Below are 17,603 nucleotides of genomic sequence, written 5' to 3'. Positions count from 1 at the left end.
CCACCAGGTGTCGCTAGTGTGAAGTAGGACATCAACTACTCAGCAATAGAGGATTCCACTTGTGGCAACTGAGGATCCACCAGGTGTCGCTAGTGTGAAGTAGGACAGCAAATACTGCAGCTATAGAGGATTCCATTTGTGGCAACTAAGGATCCACCATGTGTCACTAGTGTGAAGTAGGACATCAACTACTCAGCAATAGAGGATTCCACTTGTGGCAACTGAGGATCCACCAGGTGTCGCTAGTGTGAAGTAGGACAGCAACTACTGCAGCTATAGAGGATTCCATTTGTGGCAACTAAGGATCCACCAGGTGTCGCTAGTGTGCAATATGACATCAACTAGATTGCAGGAGTTTTCTCAAGAGATAAGCTCCATTTGGGAGGCTTAAAAGCTATATGAAAGATCATTGAATATGAGCCGAATTTCTAGAGTTTTCGTAATGATGTGCACGTCATCTAGTGAGATAGCAGGTGCAATAATTGTCTCAGTAGGGAATCCCCGACTGGCCGCGGTTTCTATTCAATTTCTGAAAAGTTTCGAATTTCTGACATAATGAGAACCTATGACTGACCTCAGAGCCGTTTCAACACGCAGGGCCAGCTCCATTCATCTTCATTAATTAACTCTGTATGAGGTATTGTGTAAGAATCGTACGAAGACTCGTCTAAATCAAAGCCAAACCCGGCAGACGACGCGCTCGCAAACCGCGCTCTCGCTCGTAATGATTGCTGATTCAAACCCTGCGGGATTATTCATTTAATGAGCGACTTCATCGTAACACCTATCAGACGAACCACGAAACATCATGGTTTGAATATTCCCGGAGCCAGCCGCTATCGGGAAGGCAGGCTCTGAACTGGCGATTCGTGGCGCCACCTTCCAGAAAAGGGATGGCTCCATACGTCATGATTTTGATATTCCTTAAGCGGCTTCATGTTGTAATTGATTCTAAGTTTGTTTAAAACGTAACTCCGATGAAGTCAGTCCGAAGAATATTCACATCTATACTCGAACTCGAGTGACAATTTTCAAACACTCTTAGTTAGTTAGTTTCACACTTAAAACATTGCTCGGAATCGAAACAAGTGCTCGCCACACGATTGAAATACCGATCACATGTTTATCTTCTATTGAACCCGTTTGGTGTCTACCTCGCAATGCGGTGTTCGCTTAATCGGTGATGGACTCTGCGAGTACACTGCATCGAAACAACTTAGGGACATACACAATACAGTAATACACCCATTATACACCGCACTATGTACACCGCACTGTGGGGTGGACGCAATCTACTAGTGCAACCATTATACACCACACTGTGGGGTAGATGCAATCTAGTGGTGCAGCCATTATACACCGCGCTGTGGGGTGGACACAATCTAGTAGTGCAGACATTATACACTGCACTGTGGGGTAGACGCAATCTACTAGTGCAGACATTATACACCGCACTATGGGGTAGACGCAATCTAGTAATGCAGCCATTATACACCGCGCACTGTGGGGTAGACGCAAGCTAGTAGTGCAGCCATTATACAAACTTTCAAATTGTCTCCACAGGCAGGGTACGAATCAGTGAACGATGAGAGGGTTGAAAAACATTCAATTCTCCGACGATCGTTGATTCCTTTACACGCACGCGTGCGTGCACGTAGGAAGCGCGAAATACCGATTTGCCGATTACCCAACAGAACTATCAATAACGCTTCGGTAAGCCGACGGGGAACGGAGAGGAACGAACGCGGTGACGTATAATCCTAATGAAATGGAAATAAAAGACCCTTGAACTTACGAAACAAGGCGCCCGGTTTATTTATTACCTTTGCAAAAATCTATCATCATCATCATCATCATCATCATCATCGTCATCGTCATCATTTTCCCGCAGCCAGATTTCATCATAAACACCGCTATGAGATTATAAATTCAATTTCGTCTTGTAGCCGAAATTCGCCGCGCATTGTCGTCGCCGACGACGACGGCACACCTGAGCAATAATCGTAACCACGGTGATGAGATGAAAGTTACGACGCAACGCCGCGGTGATCATTGTTAGATGAGCGGCGAGGGTAGTGTTCCGCATGAGGGGGAGGCGGGGGAGAGAGGGGGAGAGAGAGAGAGAGAGATAGAGGGAGGAGAAAGAGATAGAGGGGAGTGAGAGGGAGAAAGGGAGGAAGGGAGAGAGAGAGAGAGGGAGGGAGGGGGGAGGGGAGAGAGAGAAAGAGAGAGAGAGAGAGAGAGAGAGAGAGGGTGGGAGGGAGAGAAAGGGAGGGAGGGAGAGAAAGGGAGGGAGGGAGGGAGAGTTCCATTTCTAATGAGTGGGAGTGTAACATTGCTTTAATACAATATGTTGACTTTGATGATGCAAGAATGGTTACAGCGACAACCACAAAGTGTTGGTTGTCTCTCATCTTCTCACCTTTAATGCACTTTGAGCGATGAAAGGAATATAATATCTCACGAAATCCGTTAAAAAAAGTTAGGATTCATTCGTAAACTCCCGACTCAATTTCAATACGCTTAAAATCATTAATAAACTGGATTGAAAACAGACTTGACGGCAGTGACAATATCCTGTATTGCCAGAGGAGTTGAAGTCTTACTATGCACTAGCGCCACCTGATAGATCCTCACTTGCAGCAAGTGGAATCTTGTATTGTCACGCTAGTTGATGTCCTACTGCGCACTAGCGACACCTGGTGGATCCTCACTTGCCACAAGTGGAATCCTCTATTACTGCAGTAGCTGGTGTTAGTTTCACTAGCGACACCTTGTGGATCCTAACTTGCCACAAGTGGAATCCTCTATTACTGCAGTAGTTGATGTCCTACTGCACACTAGCAACACCTGGTGGATCCTCACTTGTCACAAGTGGAATCCTCTAATGCTGCAGTAGTTGATGTCCTAGTGCACACTAGCGACACCTGGTTGATCCTCATTTGCCGAGAGGAATCATACATTGCCGCAGTAGCTGGTGTTAGTTTCACTAGCGACACCTTGTGGATCCTCACTTGCCACAAGTGGAATCCTCTATTGCCGCAGTAGTTGATGTCCTACTGCACACTAGTGACACCTAGTGGATCCTCTATTGCTGCAGTAGTTGATGTCCTAGTGCACACTAGCGACACCTGGTGGATCTCTCGCGGTTGATGATTGAATATGTCAGCTGGTGCACAGCGCGACGGCTGGGGGGGTCGTGCGCTCGAGGTATAAACGGCCGATTAGACCGGATTAGACCGGCTCGCCGTGAAGCGGTAACGACAGAATGATTTTATGGTTGTAGGGATAGCAATTTTCCGGCTGAGCAGCGGAGACTGAGAGAACAGATTGCAACCACACACACACACAGACCGAACCCTCCCCCTCGTACCGACGCTTATCAATCTTACATCAGAAAATATCCGTCAACGATAAACATCATTCAGTCGATATTTAACGACTTCGTATTTTCATTTACGATCCTATTTCAAAACGACAGGACAGAGTTGAGTAATGATCGTCCAATTCAAATTAAGGCTACGTACCCGATCACCAGATGGCGCCGTGACTAAAATCTAGCTCTACGCCGAAGTCTAAATTATAGACTATTTTTGGTCTTCGACTTCTGGACCCAGTTCCACAGTCGTGAGTTAGAGTTAACTCGTGAGTTAAAGCTAGTTCATTTTCAATGAGTTAACTTAACTCACAACTGTGGAACTGGACCCTGGAGTTGTTGAAAGGTTGGTTAAAGATAACCGGCGGGTAAATAAACCACAGAACGATTAACTCTGAATTATCGATATGTTAACTATCCACTTTATAAATCGCAAGGAGCCTCGCGGAGGAGCTAAGTCCGGGCCTATCTTATGCCTGTTACGTTTTGTAAATAGCCACAAAAACAGGAAACGTCAGAGTAGGATTCCGGACACAGTTACAAAGATTCGAGTTAAAAATTAAACTCGCAAAATGAACGACCAAGAACTGAATTTTTTTTGCCATGACGGATCCGAATATCAGCCGTAAACTCGAATCGGAAAATCGAGTTCAAATTCGTTTATTCATCACGAATCGAGGTGCATGATTATGAATGAAAGAGAACAAACCCAGAAAAGGGTGAACACTATAAACAATGAAAGGAAGATAGAAACTATATAATCCACAACCTTATTATAGGGATACCAGTAACGGCATTGGCTATTCTGAGAACGAGCTCGTCTTCGAAGTTAGGTCTCAAATAATCAACGCTAATAACAAGTACTTCGATTTGCGATTTCAAAATCAAACCCCCTGTTTCGCTCCCGGCAGGTGTGGCGGGCTGTAAGGGGCACTCAGTCGAAAAATCAAACGAAATTTACCAGCCAAATAAATAAATAATGGGGACAATCCCTATTTTCAGATAAAAAAAAAATAATAATATAAAAAATAAAAATAACAATAAAAGACAGTAGCGCGCTCTACCTACCTTTCCCTGCATTATCATACGTATAGTAAGAGTAGATGAAACCGGCGTTCCGCCATTCGTCTGCTTCTGTTCGGGTTCCATCGTTTATATTATATATATATATATATATATATATATAATTATTACCAACGAGACTTTCACAATGTGTTGTTCACTTCTAAACGATATCTCACTACCGGCTCGGTGTCAATCCTGCTAAATAGAAAAACGCAATCGGTTTTGAGGAATTAAGCCTGAAAAATTGATTCGGCGGCAATTAGAGACTTTTGCTGACAATCAGGGATGGTTGACAGCTCTGCGTGCGTCAGGGGGGACAGCAAAGTATTTTCAGAAACTGTTCCTGACAATCAGGGTTTGTTGACAGCTCTGTGTGCATCAGGGAGGACAGTGAAGTATTTCCAGAAACTGTTCCTGACAATCAGGGATGGTTGACAGCTCTGTGTGCGTCAGGGGGGACAGCAAAGTATTTTCAAAGACTGATCTTGATAACCAGGGGCCCGGTTGCGCAGTCGTGACTTAAGTCAAAAAGTGGTCTTTAATCTTAAGACTGGTCTTAAGTTGTTAGATTGGCTATAGAACTAAGTTGGTCTTAGACTGGTCTTAAGTCAAAGCCATGACTATGCAACCGGCCCCAGGGATTGTTGACAGCTCTGTGTGCGGCAGGGGGGACAGCAAAGTATTTTCAGAGACTGTTCCTGACAATCAGGGATTGTTGACAGCTCTGTGTACATCAGGGGGGACAGCAAAGTATTTTCAGAGACTGTTCCTGACAATCGGGGATTGTTGACAGCTCTGTGTGCGTCAGGGGGGACAGTACAGTATTTTCAGAGACGGTTCCTGACAATCAGGGATTGTTGACAGTTCTGTGTGCGTCAGGGGGGACAGTACAGTATTTTCAGAGACTGTTCCTGACAATCAGGGATGGTTGACAGCTCTGTGTGCGTCAGGGGGGACAATCAAGTATTTTCAGACTATTCCTGATAATCAGAGTTGGTTGACAGCTCAAATAGACGCACTTTTACACTAGCTTACAGGAACAACACATTAACACATAATTGTCAACAATTAAACTGATTATCGCATATCATCGACAATTTCAATATTCTGCATATCAAGCTTGTCCATAATAATATACACTTTCAATTCTATTTCTATCCTTTTGAAAAGTTAACCGTCCAGTTCTGAGTAAGATTCAAGTGAAATTTTTCCCCGAAAAAATTAGTCCAATTTCAACATTACAGATATCTGGACTTAGCTCCACAGGTAGGGTCTGACTCTAAATGTCGAACTGTAACTAGGACCGGTTCCATAGTCAGGGCTTAGACCGACTAGTCTAGGACCAGCTTAGTTCTAAAGCCGATATATCAGCAACAGACTGGTTTTAAGTTGTTAGATTGACTATAGAACCAAGATGGTAGAACCTAAGATTGGTCTTAAATCGAACAAAGCCCCGGGGCCAGTTGCACAGTCATGACCTAAGTCAAAAAGTAGTCTTAAATCTTAAGACTGGTCTTAAGTTGTTAGATTGGCTAAAGAACTTAGTTGGTCTTAGATTGGTCTTAAGTCTAAGCCATGACTAAGCAACCGGCCCCTGATGAACTGAGTTCAGATATTCAAATTGTGACAGCGGAACCGAGTCCAAGTCCAAGTCAGTCTTTGTTACTTCGTTAACTTTTAACGAAATCAAAATTTTCAAACGCGGTTAAAACTAGCGCTAGCACAGACTCCCCTCTCCCCGTGCATCCTCCCCTCTCCCCGTGCATCCTCCCCTCTCCCCGTGCCTCCTCCCCACCTCCCCGTATATCCTCCCTCTCCCCGTGCGTCCTCCCCTCTCCCCGTGCCTCCTCCCCACCTCCCCGTGTGTCCTCCCCTCTCCCCGTGCGTCCTCCCCACCTCCCCGTGCATCCTCCCCTCTCCCCGTATGTCCTCCCCACCTCCTCCCCTCTCCCCGTGCATCCTCCCCTCTCCCCGTGCATCCTCCCCACCTCCCCGTGCCTCCTCCCCACCTCCCCGTGCCTCCTCCCCCCACGCGTTATTTATTTCGTAGATGAAAAGAGAAAATTAACAAGCCAGTAAATTATATCTCAGGGCGGGGCGAAGTCTCCATCGCGCGAAAACGGAAATACCTGATTTTTCGTAAATCTCGCGAGGCGACGCTCGGCGTTTGAAGTCGTCATAACGACAGAAATTAAATTTCGCCGCGACGCGCGATCGTTTTATGATCGAATTAAACTCGCTTTCTAGTCCGCTAGTCCGTTAGTCATTTCTTACGAAAGTAGTCACGCGAACTGAATTTGACCCGAAAAACCGAATTCGACCGAAAAACCGAAAATATCATAAATTTCGCCAAGAAAAAAGATATTATTCAAGATGGCTACCATCATTTATTTCAATCCGAAAAATACTACTAGTCAAGATGATTGCTATCGAAAAAAAATTTATCGTATTCAAAATGGCTACCATCATTTATTTCAGTCTTAAAAAATACCTATATTCAAGATGGCTGCTATCGTGTATTTTGACCATAAAACCTATCGTATTCAAAATGGCTAACATCATTTAGTTTAAACCAGCCAAAACTTAATATTCAAGATGGCTGCTATCATATACATCATAATGATTAATTAATAATAATGATAATAATAATATTTTTAATGATAAAGTTAATAATAATAGGAATAATATATTTTATATAGAGCAATTTTATAAAAAGATAATCATTACACTTAACATGTAAGACTGAAAATTTAAACAAATACATCGTATTTGACCAGAGAATTAATGATATTCAAGATGGCCGCTATTGTATATTTATGACGACGAATGAAGTCGGAGATCTCAGCGATCGTCCGAGCCGGTTAAAACTCATAACCATCGATACGTAATTCGTTCGAACGCGAGCGAAACACGTCAAAACGACTCGCGGGAATTTAACTGACGCGACTAAATGTCACACGTTATTCTAAGCCGACAGCGAGCGCGGGAGAGAGTTTTAGAGTGAATCGAAATATCGCCATCGGCAACACAGCGTTAAAAGCGATTGACTGACGACTCTTAGAGTCGATTTGACGCGTGCGGCGAAGAAATTCACAAGAAACGAAATCAGTACCGATTTTTAAAGCATTCAATGACTTTAAATTACCATGGTACGATACGCCGTATGTATAAACCATTGTTTCACATACCATGGTATGATATGCTGTAAGCATAAACCATTGTTTCACATACCATGGTATGATATGCTGTAAGCATAAACGATTGTTTCACATACCATGGTAGGATATGCTGTAAGCATAAACCATTGTTTCACATACCATGGTAAGATATGCTGTAAGCATAAACCATTGTTTCACATACCATGGTACGATATGCTGTAAGCATAAACCATTGCTTAATGAACCACGGCATCAAATTAAATCAGGTAATTATTCAGTTAACAGCATTAAAATATGGTTGTTGACTATAACTAAAACATAGGGCGCAACTACATGAAATGATTTAGGCTAGAAATGGTTAGATTTGAATTGTCAAAAGCGTGAAGTTATCAAAAGTAACCATACCAAAATTTTGAGTTGAACCTGACCCTGCCGCTGAAAACCCAATATCGCCGCTTTGCAGCTATATTTATTTTCCCATCTTGATTCTTATAATGTAGGATTCATAGGTTTATTACAATCAAAACCTTGAACGACTCTCCAAAGAGACTGATGAGTCATTCCCCCCACCTCACGACGAAGTCAATCAGCGCGCGTATATGAAGCCAACCAGTCGTCGACTGGCGGTCGATCGAAGAGGTGTACAAGTCGTCGACCGATTAGCCGAATCAATCGACTATTAACCGCGACCAATTAATGAATCGATGAAGCCTATAATTGGTATTGATGAATCTCGGAGATGAATCGCGGACCGACGAGACCCCGATTACAGCGATATACACTCCACATCTATACACAAATACATAGCGTAGTAGTAGTAAATAGCTTTCATACGTTGAGCACTTTTAGATATCGTAAGGAGCTGCTTGATAATCGCAATAATCCGAATTTGTGATAATAATTATCAGCGAGCATGTGAGAGTAGGGTTGATGCTGTGAGCGGCCTCTTGCTCGAGCGAAGAATTTCACGCAAATACGGACAACACACAGGGCGCGATGTTTTTCGCCGGAATTGGGGAACTTTTAAGGAGGCAACTTTCCACCCATTTACAAATTCCCTAATTTTTGTTCGTGATTTTTCCATGTGAAAACGCAAAATTCCCCGAGTGAATCTGAGAAACTTTCTAGGCTTAGAATATTAAGATTCATTCATTTTTCATTGAATCGCGTATTGATAAAGAAACACACGTGGTCGATAGCGTTATCTACACTCCCTGAGTTTGCCAGATTTTTGGTAAGATTTGTCAAATTGTAAACGTTCACTTTCCCCGCGCTTTCTACGAATACGAGACCCGAGTTCGAGCCCCGGTAAGTGCGCGTAATTTCGTCGTCACCGGTGCCCATCGCACGAGAGAGGGTCTGAAAGAACCTAATGGGTACGAGCCCCCTTACAACCGTGGTGGACTCATAGATATAGGCTGAGACTGCAGCAATATTTCCATAAGGTACAAATTAGTCAGTCACGATCCCGAGCGTTATCAAATGCAATGCAATGATTATTCATACATGCGATGATAGAATAATGACATATAGGATATAAAGGAGGTTTTCTTTAAGCCGCGACAGGTGTGCACACTAAACCTCTATATCTAACCATACACAACATCATCTCTACGCCGTGCAGCAGTGTTTCTTCTACAGAGAACATTACAAAGCCTTTATGAAAATACGACCGCAGCAGATTGTGGCGTCTGCTCAGGCCACAGATGCGCGTCCAGCCTAAAATCTTGTCGGTTTGCGCGCCGAGACTCAGAAATCATCTGCAGTTCAAGATGGTGGTTCCTAAAAGCGGGCTAGAATAGGCGTGTGCGTGTGTGAATGCGAGATTAAAATGTCCACGCAAAATATCCAGGCAAATAGGACAAAAATGTCGAAGCCAACAAGATAAAAATACGACCTTGCTAACACAACAGAAAACGTCCTCACAAATGGGACGAAAAATTTTATTTTCTAAATTTTCGTTGCATAATCATCTTAAGGCGCTTTCTAATAAAATCATTTTCCTCAGCCAGTCAATACCTATTTAGACTAATGTTTGACTTTAGAAATTATCTTCAGGTCTTGCTGCTGGGTCCGCCCGCGGACAAACTACGAATTAGGCCGATTCTGTTGAACTATAGACCAGCTAAACTTAGGAAATATATCAAAATCTACTTTAAAATTTGCGTCTAAATTGAAAATCTTTGCTGAAATCAGTAACGATATTTTGCGTCTAAATTTGAAATTATTCAGTAATGAAGTATCTCACAGGTAACTGTAGACTTAACATATGCAAACCCTCAGACTCCGCTGCACTGACCTTTACTAAAAGATATAATCTCTTAAAGATATTAGTCCCTGACCAGTTCCTGCAATCATTGCCAGCATGTTATCAGATAAATAAATTAAATACAGATCCCTGTGTACTAAATATACAGACTCTCCACATCATTGGCTCAGTCATTATGTAATCTACTCCTGGGATTAGCTAGGTGTAATTACTAGTTACACCTGGAATAACATCTATAAAAGTTAAAAGTTAAACACACACAACTGTCGAACTGGATCCAGAGACAAATTGAACCCACACAACTGTGGAACTGAGTTCAGAGTCAAATTAAACCCACACAACTGTGGAACTGGGTTCAGTGTTGGATTAAACCCACACAACTGTGGAACTGGATCAAGAGTCTAATTAAACCCACACAACTGTGGAACTGGGTCCAGAGTAAAATTAAACCCACACAACTGTGGAACTGGATTCAGTGTTAGATTAAACCCACACAACTGTGGAACTGGATCAAGAGTAAAATTAAACCCACACAACTGTGGAACTGGATCAACAGTAAAATTAAACCCACACAACTGTGGAACTGGGTCCAAAGCCAAATTAAACCCACACAACTGTGGAACTGGGTCCAGGGTCAAATTAAATCCACACAACTGAGGACCTGAGTTCAGAGTCAAATTAAACCCACACAACTGTGGAACTGGGTTCAGTGTTAGATTAAACCCACACAACTGTGGAACTGGATCAAGAGTCAAATTAAACCCACACAACTGTGGAACTGGGTCCAGGGTCAAATTAAATCCACACAACTGTGGAACTGAGTTCAGAGTCAAATTAAACCCACACAACTGGAACCGGGTCCAAAGCCAAATTAAACCCACACAACTGGAACCGGGTCCAAAGCCAAATTAAACCCACACTACTGTGGAACTGGGTTCAGAGTCAAACCACACAACCATCGAAGTGGATTCAGAAGTGTGATCTTAAATCCAATTTAAGCCTATTCATATAATGCGTTTATGTTCCCCCACTGCGTGTGTGCGGTGAACGGATGTTGAAATCTGACCTGTGACTATGTAAGGCTTATTATGATGTTAATTAAGTCCCCTGGTTAGAGAACAAAGGCTCGCAATAGGGAGCTGAGACTAACTACTGCAGTGTATGATACCATCTATTACATGTCATAAGCCTTTTCACACATGTATAGCTTTTAATTAGAAACCGTTGAAATGTTGCCAAATTTTATTCCAAATATTTTGTGATTTCATCCCTGGAATGCACTTGGTCAGATCAATAGGTTCATTTCAATTACTTTAACTCTGCAGTCAAAATTATTATGAAGAAAATCGTGATGTTTAGACTTAATTCTATGAAAACTTCATATTCAGGTTTCATATTCGTTTTTGAAAATGTCACTACTCTCTTAGTTATTGAAAATGTCTCATATAAGTGAGTCTAAATGTCACTACTCTCTTAGTTTTTGAAAATGTCTCATAGAATTGAGTCTAAACGTCACTACTCTCTTAGTTTTTGAAAATGTCTCATAGAATTGAGTCTAAACGTCACTACTCTCTTAGTTTCTGAAAATGTCTCATAGAATTGAGTCTAAACGTCACTACTCTCTTAGTTTTTGAAAATGTCTCATAGAATTGAGTCTAAACGTCACTACTACTCTCTTAGTTTTTGAAAATGTCTCATAGAATTGAGTCTAAACGTCACTACTCTCTTAGTTTTTGAAAATGTCTCATAGAATTGAGTCTAAACGTCACTACTCTCTTAGTTTTTGAAAATGTCTCATAAAATTGAGTCTAAACGTCACTACTCTCTTAGTTTTGAAAATGTCTCATAAAATTGAGTCTAAACGTCACTACTCTCTTAGTTTTGAAAATGTCTCATAAAATTGAGTCTAAACGTCAAATACTTGTGTTAGAGGCAGAAAATTATCAAGAAAATGTCTCACATGAGTTCAGTCGAAAACTTTTGGTTTTTTCATCAAAATTATCTTTCTTTTTCTCCAACTGACAGGTAGAACTTGTACGTCAAAAACTTGAATTTGGTAAATGGCCGCCTACCTGTGACAAAGTATCCAGTACGCGCGTGCCTATGCGTGTGTGTATGTAAGCTGCTATTATCACCTTACCCGCTATCTAAGGTGTTAATGACTGTACGACTTACATGAAAAGAGTCATCATCGTCAGGAGTCATGTTACATTACGAAAACGACCGACTCCACGAGAGCGCGCCGTGTTGGGCCATTCGCGTGTACGCGGTGCCTGAAGCGTCGATAACAATAGCCACGCAGCTGTGACCCGCGTAGCTTTGACAAGAAACTCTGGCCACAGCTTGGAGCACCGAACGCGGTTTGTCATATAAACATGCCACTAACACTTCTATATACGGCGAGTGTCATCTTTCGATGATGGTTTCTTTTCTCGCTGTATAAACATCTTTGTCGATGAAGTATTCGCCCGCCCCTAACGCCGAGAGTGGCCCCCCACCACCGGCGAGGCGGTCCATTATTCCAAATTCAATAGCTTGACTAGCGAAGTCATGATCATTGTGAATACAACACTATCAGCCTTTTGACCGGCTCGAACCCCTTATAACAATTGTCTTCAACGAGTGCCCACTTTCCGACCATTTACAAAACCTCTCTGATGTTCACTTTTCTCTTTTGAGGGACCTGTTTTATATAAACGATTTCTTAGTTTCTACAGACTCCTCCAAGTCTAATTTACTTTATTTTATATGAAGCTTTCGTAGGCTATGCAGTAAACTATATTCGAAAATAAAGCGATCATTCGTTCGTTCATTTTTTCCACGCGATAACGCACAATTCCGCGAGTGAATCCGGAGAAATATCTACGCTTAAAACAACGTTACAATTCACTCGCTTTAATTCCGCCCTAAATCAAGTCGGTTTTTTGCAGATATTCAAATTGAATCGTTCGTCAGCGAATTCGTTAATTTACATCGCTAATTGCTTGTTTAGAACGGCGCGAATTCAAATGAAAACCTTTTCAATCGCGAGTTCATTTTTGTGTAATGGAATTAATTGAAATAAACGGCAACATTTGGTATCGATCTTTGCTCCTAAATCGGACTTCGGATTTCAGACGAACAGGATGAATTCAATCGGTTACAAATGATCCCGACTATTTCAAAAACGAAATCATAAAATCCATATATGTTCATGATTTTTTTTCACAAAGATCAGGTTCAACTAATGAAACTGCTATTCTGGCGTTAGTTGAAAGCGATTACTCTCGGCCGCCTGGAATGAATCCGAAAACGTATTCTGATTTCAGGGACTCAAAGGTCCATGGCAAATGCTTTCCTTACTGGTTATCATAGTTTTGGTTAGGAAGGATATTGCACTGGTTTACGCATATTTCGAAGAGTTTTTCAATATCAATAAAAATCAAAACGTGAAAGTCGCAGCTATGCCGCTGTTTCGCCGAATTTCGTTATTTTCACTGTTAATTATATAGTAACCAGGTTTTCCCGTGTGGGGATACCCGCTGTCCGAGCTATGCCAGGGTGGCCACTCAGGGAATCGGAAAAATCGAAAAAAAAGGGAAAATTCGACAAATTTTACCCGAAAACCTGGAAAACTGCAAGAATCAGAAAAATTCGGGAATTTTACCAAAAAAAAGCTGGAAAACTCAGGGAATTCTGATCAAATTATTGACCATGTGTTTCTTTATCGGTACTTGATCCAATGAACGATGAATGAATCGTAAACATTCTAAACCTAACGTCCCCAACAGGTCTCCGGAACTTCCACTTCTGAAGTCCAATTCTCTAGAAAGAACTGTAAAGTATCAGTCATGGTTCCCACAGTTATATGAATTCAAAATTCCAAAGTTTTTCCCAAATATTTCATGGGTGATTTTTCAATTTTCCCAAATGCAAATGAACACATATCATCATGCTACAGTCAACATTTTAGCGGTGACTGGTTGATAAAGGTGATTTCCGAGGGAAATCGCTGAAGAAATTTGCCCTCGGCAAATGCAATACGTGAAATGTAATGAATTTCCCAAATATTTCCCTGATTTGAGGAAAATTTTTCAAATTCCCAAATATTTCCAAACCGGGAATTATCATTTCCAAATTCCCAAGTTTTTCTCAATTTCCCTGTTCTGTGGGAACCATGATCAGTTGAAGTCAGGTGCGCTCACGAAGCGCTGCAAACGTATTTACAATTTTTTACGCGTAGCTTTCAGCCTTGTTTTCGGTGTCGAGAGACGGGATAAGATTTTCGACGGGGATTCCCCGCCGTTAACGAGGCCGTTTAGAGGAGGAAAAAAACCACGACGCCGCGATAATCCTTGGGAAAAAAAACGCACGGAAGAAGAAATCTTCTGAAGCGAATCGGAACCTCGCGAAGGGAGGAGAATTTTCTCATGAGTAGAAATTACCTTATTTCAAGCGGGGATTTAAAAAGAAACGTCGGATAAGTTGAGATCAGTGCATTAGATCATAGCTTATCGGCGTGCGAGGGAGAGAGTGGGAGAGAGGGAGGGGGAGAGAGAGAGGGAGAGGGAGGGAGAGGGAGAGAGAGAGAGAGAGAGAGAGGGGAGAGGGAGAGACGGGGGGAAGGTGGGAGGGAGAGAGAGATAGAGGGGGAGATGGGAGAGAAGGAGAGAGGGAGAAATAGGGGGAGAGAGAGAGAGAGAGAGAGAGAGAGAGAGAGAGAGAGAGAGAGAGAGAGAGAGAGAGAGAGAGGGGAGAGGGAAAGACGGGGGGAAGGTGGGAGGGAGAGAGAGATAGAGGGGGAGATGGGAGAGGGAGGGAAGGAGAGAGGGAGAAATAGGGGGAGAGAGGGAGAAAGGGTGTATAGAATATCAGATATTTTCTCTCATCTGTATCAACTTTTTATGGCTCAATCTTGCGTATATAAACTTCTTTTATCTGTTAATCAGTTCCTTCCAACAGTTCTCACAGCTTGTGGGTTTCTGACATATAGGAACTGGGTCCATGCAACGGTGGAACTGAATTCAGAGTCTAATTAAACCTACAAAACTGTGCAACCGGGTTTATCAGGATATCGGGCATTTAGTAAGTGCTAGTATTTAGTAAGTGCTAGTATTTAGTAAGTGCTAGTATTTAGTAAGTGGTAGTATTTAGTAAGTGCTAGTATTTAGTAAGTGCTAGTATTTAGTAAGTGGTAGTATTTAGTAAGTGCTAGTAGTTAGTTAGTGCTAGTATTTAGTAAGTGCTAGTATTTAGTAAGTGCTAGTATTTAGTAAGTGCTAGTAGTTAGTTAGTGCTAGTATTTAGCAAGTGCTAGTATTTAGTAAGTGCTAGTATTTAGTAATGATTGAACTAATGCTATTCCTACAGACCAATCTTCATGGCTCAGTAGAGTATTAGCCTGGCGCTCGTGAGGTCGCTGGTTCAAAACCCACATTTACACGACAATCTGTTTTTTAAGTTAAGCGCTATTTGATGTAGAGTCCTCACGATGAGACAGCTCAATTACGATACGCAGATATTGTTTTTCAGTGCTTCAACTGATAAGCAGTACAGTATTGTCAGGGATAAACTTACGTCATATCTTTGGGTTGTAAGACCCGGTCTAAGCTCATGTTCTTAAACAAAAAAATGTTAGTAACTAATGACCGATAGGTTCTTTACCTAGTAACTAATGACCGATAGGTTCGATAGTCAATCTAACAGTCTAGGCTCATTTTAATTCTATAAATAATCTAACAAATTAAGACCAGTCTGAGCTCATTTTGGTTCTATAACAAATGCAACAAATTAAGACCATTCTAAGCTCATTTTGGTTCTATAACCAATCTAACAACTTAAGACCAGTCTAAGCTCATTTTGGTTCTATAACAAATCTAACAACTTAAGACCAGTCTAAGCTCATTTTGGTTCTATAACAAATGCAACAACTTAACACCAGTCTAAGCTCATTTTGGTTCTATAACCATTCAAACAACTTAAGACCAGTCTTAGCTCTTGGTTCTATAACCATTCTAACAAATTAATGACCAGTCTCGAGCTCATTTCAGTTCTGTTCAAATATCCATAAACTTAAAAACTGGCCGAAAAAATTCTCCTTTAAATACAAATCCATCATAAGTAGCCCATAAAATGTTGACAGCAAATACAAACAAATTGTCGATGTCTGCAACCTTTGTTCGAGTGCGTCATAATCCTCAAAATTCGCATTCACCCGAGAATGCAGACATTTAGCCCGAAAATGTTGATATTACGCTTAGGTGAAGAAGTTAGATAACCCAAACATTACTAGCTGCAGCCCTCAACCCCTGCGTAATAATAATCAACAACACTTGTTTACAGTAACAAGACCTGATGGGTCTGTTACGCTGATGAGCTGTAGGCAAAGCTGTTAGCAGCTATCTACTATTGTTTAAAACCCTGCTAATTGCTAGCACTATATGGATATATATATATATATATATATATATATATATATATATATATATATATATATATATATATATATATATATATATATATATATATATATATATATATATATATATATATATATATATATATATATTCACATTTTTTTATTTATTCTGAGATATAAGAACCGGGCCCTGAGTCAAATTAAATCCACACAACTGTGGAACCGGGCCCTGAGTCAAATTAAATCCACACAACTGTGGAACTGGGTCCAGAGTCAAATCAAACCCACACAACTGTGGAACTTAGTTCGGAGTCAAATTAAATCCACACAACTGTGGAACTGGATTCAGATTCAAATCAAACTCATCCGTGAAACTGAAAGCAAGTCGTTATTATGCAATTTTGCCGTCCAGGAGAATTACCATAAAATTGAATGGCACACGCCGTAGCCGTACTTGAAATCTAATTTAAATATAGCAGCACAACCTTGAGTAGCGGCTAGTGATACATGTTAACTTATTACCCGTATGAATAGCACCTCCGCGCGGCACGGCCGGGGATATGAAATTGAAATTAACGAAATTATCATAATCAATAGCCGACAAAGGCAGCGCGCGAGGGGCATTTCTGAAGTCATTGTTGAGACTGCAGGTTGAACTGACGCTCGCCATGATAAACGTTGTGCGAACTACTTGCATTACCACATGATTCATCATTTAGGGTCGAAAGCATCTCAGAAAATATTAAATGTTTCACGTTCAAGAACCTTTCAGTCTGAAACTTTGCTTAAATGATCAGACTGGTGTGTAAGTCGTTAATTTGGTTATATAACTAGAACAAAAATCAACTTAAGACTGGTCTTAAGATGTTAGATTTGTTATGGAACCAAAATGAGTTTTTAAACTGGTCTTAAGTTGTTAGATTTGTTATAGAACCAAAATGAGTTTTTAAAATGGTCTTAAGATGTTAGATTTGTTATAGAACCAAAATGAGTTTTTAAACTGGTCTTAAGTTGTTAGATTTGTTATAGAACCAAAATGAGTTTTTAAACTGGTCTTGAGTTGTTAGATTTGTTATAGAACCAAAATGAGTTTTTAAAATGGTCTTAAGTTGTTAGATTTGTTATAGAACCAAAATGAGTTTTTAAAATGGTCTTAAGTTGTTAGATTTGTTATAGAACCAAAATGAGTTTTTAAACTGGTTTTAAGTTGTTAGATTTGTTATAGAACCAAAATGAGTTTTTAAACTGGTCTTAAGTTGTGAGATTTGTTATAGAACCAAAATGAGTTTTTAAACTGGTTTTAAGTTGTTAGATTTGTTATAGAACTAAAATGAGCTT

General features: G+C 41.0%; 1 protein-coding gene across 1 annotated transcript in view; it reads right to left on the bottom strand.

The window, feature by feature from the left end:
* LOC141906777 (poly(rC)-binding protein 3-like) overlaps positions 1 to 17,603 on the bottom strand; it is a 140,305-nt gene that overhangs the window by 43,877 nt on the left and 78,825 nt on the right. Inside the window, exon 4 of the mRNA XM_074796141.1 lies at positions 4,445 to 4,639. Within this exon, the coding sequence (XP_074652242.1) occupies positions 4,445 to 4,525 (81 nt within the window). The 5' untranslated portion in view covers positions 4,526 to 4,639. The remainder of the gene's footprint in view (positions 1 to 4,444; positions 4,640 to 17,603) is intronic.

The sequence above is a fragment of the Tubulanus polymorphus genome, chromosome 6, assembly GCF_964204645.1.
Source record: "Tubulanus polymorphus chromosome 6, tnTubPoly1.2, whole genome shotgun sequence".
NCBI classification, from domain to species: Eukaryota; Metazoa; Nemertea; class Palaeonemertea; order Tubulaniformes; family Tubulanidae; genus Tubulanus; species Tubulanus polymorphus.
Note: the sequence above shows the minus strand (reverse complement) of the source record. Positions and strands in the feature narration are given on the sequence as shown.